The 3,644-nt window shown below is 38.0% G+C and overlaps 3 protein-coding genes across 3 annotated transcripts; all 3 read left to right on the top strand.

Annotated features, from left to right (window-relative positions):
* Positions 1-635: 635 nt before the first annotated feature.
* On the top strand, positions 636-1,306 carry LOC112681140 (early growth response protein 1-like). Its single transcript, XM_025551406.1, has 3 exons — positions 636-792; positions 864-947; positions 1,026-1,306. The coding sequence occupies exons 1-3, from the start codon at positions 636-638 to the stop codon at positions 1,304-1,306; spliced, it is 522 nt and encodes a 173-aa protein (XP_025407191.1).
* A 212-nt stretch (positions 1,307-1,518) lies between these two features.
* LOC112681139 lies at positions 1,519-3,017 on the top strand. The gene is made up of 2 exons (XM_025551405.1): positions 1,519-2,898; positions 2,985-3,017. The coding sequence occupies exons 1-2, from the start codon at positions 1,636-1,638 to the stop codon at positions 3,015-3,017; spliced, it is 1,296 nt and encodes a 431-aa protein (XP_025407190.1). The 5' UTR covers positions 1,519-1,635.
* A 64-nt stretch (positions 3,018-3,081) lies between these two features.
* LOC112681138 lies at positions 3,082-3,586 on the top strand (the record flags this gene model as incomplete). The annotated part of the gene is made up of 1 exon (XM_025551404.1): positions 3,082-3,586. A coding segment is annotated over exon 1 (505 nt), but the record flags the coding sequence as incomplete, so codon positions are not given.
* Between the last annotated feature and the right edge of the window lie 58 nt (positions 3,587-3,644).

Raw genomic sequence — 3,644 nt, 5'->3', positions numbered from 1 at the left:
CTCCTTCTCGTCCTACTCTAAGCCCCCCCCTTCACCTCCTACACGCTGCCGCCCTCTCGGATTTGTACCGCTAATCTCCCCCCGCCCTCTCCAGAGTGTCCCCGACCGCCCGAACCGAGCGGGTCCGTCTCCGACGTTTGCGTTATCACCCTTAATATATATATATATAATATTGTAAGCTATCAATCGGGATGCTTTATCACACACACATACACACACACACAACACGTCACTCCACGCGTCTACGCCTTCATCGTATGATTATAACCGTCCACCAGCGCGCGTTATTTTAATATTATTATTATTATTATTATTATCATTAATAAGGCAGAGTTCACATCCGATTCGTATAACGAAGCGTAACTTATAGTGAATTTATAGTCAATGTCTATAATTTTTAGACATCGGGATCTGTGTATCCTCGGCTTAATAAGAACTACATGTGTATTTGTTTATCATGATATTACATAAGTACCGCACGCTCCAGCGTCTAGCTGGTAAATATCACAATGTCTCCAGAGTCCGTATGTGTTTGACGTTAGCTCTCGAGTACATTATTATTATTTTTATACATAAAATATAAACGATTTTCTCCCAAGTTTATTGTTATACTTGTGTCTATTTTTTATATCAATATGTTTAATTGTATTACGTGCGGCAAAGTGTTTACCGTCAAGAGTAGTTTAAACACACATAGCAAAACACATGATGGAATCGAATTTTCGTGTGGTATCTGCTTGATCAACTTCACACGGAGAGACAACCTCGTGAGACACGTTCGAGAAAAACATGGTTAGTAAGCAAAATTATAATGCATAATATATTTCCCCGGGTTAATAATCAAATAAAATATTTTTCATAAGGTCTGGTTGGATATGGGAATGATTTTAATCGGGCTGTGGTGAAAAAAATCGCTTTAGTAACTCCGCTCAATACTCTAGTATCAGGTAATAATATTTATATCAAACCATACTGGTAAATTATTAATCTTAAGTTTTTTTTTTTCTAAATATTTTGTAAAATAGACCACACGTTAAAGCAGTCAGCTGCTGGAGATAGTAATATTATATCTGTTATGAGCGTCCCCTCCACCTCTACTGCCGACAACACGTCGTCATCATTGTCGCCGCCGCCCGTTCACGGTACAGACATTTCTATCTCCAATACGAATGCTACCGCTGCTATCACTACGAGCTATCCTATAGCTAACAAGCGCTCTATCGTATCGCGTAAACGTTACAATGATAATTCTGTGAGAAATGTGAAAAAAAAAGAAAAACCGTATGACCTCATGTGTATTCAATAATAACGGACCCGGATTTCGTGAAATCGACTCGTCTTTTTCCCGCACTGTAGTATGGTATTTTAGAAAAAAATGTAGATAATATAAATAATTATCGTGTTTTTCTTAAATCTATAAAAGCGGAATTGGTTGACAGACTACGCGAAAGTGTAATTTCTCATCCGATAAAATACAATTTGAAATTAGAATCTACATATGTTATTCCACATGTACAATTGTCGGCTGAGAATCGGTCATTTAAGACGTGCGCACAAGAGCTGTTTATACATAGTGACGTAGAGACTGTAGTAGAAGCAGATTTTTCAAAACTCCTCTCAGAAGAAGACGAGTACATGACAAAGGGGAGTGGATTTACGTTATCGTGTATAGACGGTGTCCTTTTGGGGGTGTATAAATACACTCCTTTAGGCGGTTGTTCTTATATTCCGTTACCGGAAAATATAGAGAAGAAAAAAAGTACAATAAACCCGCAGAATATCGATGAAGAGTGTTTTAAGTGGGCGATTCTCGCAAAACATGTGAAAAATAATACTCGTAAACGGGTCGGTTCGAATTATTACGATGAAGAACATAGATATGACTTTTCCCAGATAACAACGCCCACACCTATATCTGATGTAAAATTATTCGAGCGCTGTAATCCTAATACTTCCGTTAACGTGTACGGATTATTTAATAATATTAATAATAATAATAATAATAGGTCATCTAAAGACATCGTACATCCGATAAAGGTCTGCGATACAGAGAAAGAAGATCACTTCGATTTATTATTCATAAACGACGTAGACACGGGGAAAAGTCACTATTGTTATATATCAAATTTTACGCGGCTTATAAGCGATCAAAAAAATAGACATGAACATCGGTTGTTTATATGTAAAAAATGTTTTACGACTTTTAACAATCAACCGTTAAAATATAGATTATACGGTAAAGAGGCGCTAACGGCACACAAGAAAATATGTAAGGTACACCGAGCAATTGTCCCCGTAATGCCACAGGAGGGGGACATACTAAAATTCGAGGGTTGGCGTAAAACTCAAAGATTACCGTTTGTAATCTATGCCGATTTTGAAGCGCTTTTATTGCCTATTGAACAACAGCACGGATCAAACACTCGAACGTTTCAACAACATCGTGCAATGAGCTATGGATTCTTAGTAAAGGTAGGCGATCACGTGCCCGCAGAATTACTCGAACAATTCGAAATTCCGCGGTCGGTCGTAGTTTACCGCGGATCTGAGAACGCCGATGATGTAGCTAAACAATTTGTTATGGCCGTGACCAGTATAGCGGAGAGGATACACGAGCTTCTTAGTAAAACAAACGTTCCGATTGTTATTACCGACGAGCAACTGCGTGTTCACCATACAAAAATACATTGCGAACTGTGCAAAATCAAGTTCTCGCATGGAAACCGCCTAGTAGTACACCATGATCATTTAACGGGAGAGTTTTTAAAAAGTCTCTGCAATAATTGCAATCTTAAACTGGTAACGCAAAACTTTGTTCCGTGTTTCATACACAATTTATCGAGATACGATCCACACTTCATCGTTACAGAACTGGGATACAACGAGCAACGTATCTCGGTAATTGCTAACAGCGAAGAAAATTATATATCATTTTCCAAATATATCGATAATAACTTCTCGATCAGATTTGTTGATTCTTGCAGATTTATGGCGTCAAAACTGTTCACACTAGCTGAAAATCTGATAACAGATGATTTTGCAAAGTTCGGTGTAATTTCGAAAGTTTTCAGCTCCGACGAGATGCATCTAGTTATCAGGAAAGGCGTGTACCCCTACGAATATACCAACAGCTGGCAACGATTGAGTGAGACGAGACTGCCTGAGAAAAAACATTTTTACAGTACATTACTTGAAGAACACATTGAGCACGAAGAGTATGAACACGCAACGCAGGTATGGACTCACTTTAATTGTCAGACTCTAGGCGATTATAGTGATCTATACCTGAAGATAGACGTATTGTTACTGGCTGACGTGTTTGAAAATTTTCGCGATCTCTGTATTTCAACGTATAACCTCGATCCTTCAAATTATCAAACATCACCAGCGTTAACATTTGATAGCATGTTGAAATACACGAGGATAGAGTTGGAGCTCGTCAGTGATTACGATAAATTACTCATGCTTGAGACGGGCATAAGAGGTGGTCTAGTCCAAGCTTCTCGACGATTTGCTCGATCCAACAACGAAAAGACTCCGGGGTTTGATTGTAATCAACCAAAATCGTATCTCGTTTATCAAGATTGTAAATATGATTTTTTTTTTTTTTGAAAAAATTAATCTTTAACTTTCAAGACATTTTA

Source organism: Sipha flava, unplaced genomic scaffold, assembly GCF_003268045.1.
Source record: "Sipha flava isolate LNK unplaced genomic scaffold, YSA_version1 18646_pilon_pilon, whole genome shotgun sequence".
In the NCBI taxonomy this organism is placed as follows: domain Eukaryota; kingdom Metazoa; phylum Arthropoda; class Insecta; order Hemiptera; family Aphididae; genus Sipha; species Sipha flava.
Note: the sequence above shows the minus strand (reverse complement) of the source record. Positions and strands in the feature narration are given on the sequence as shown.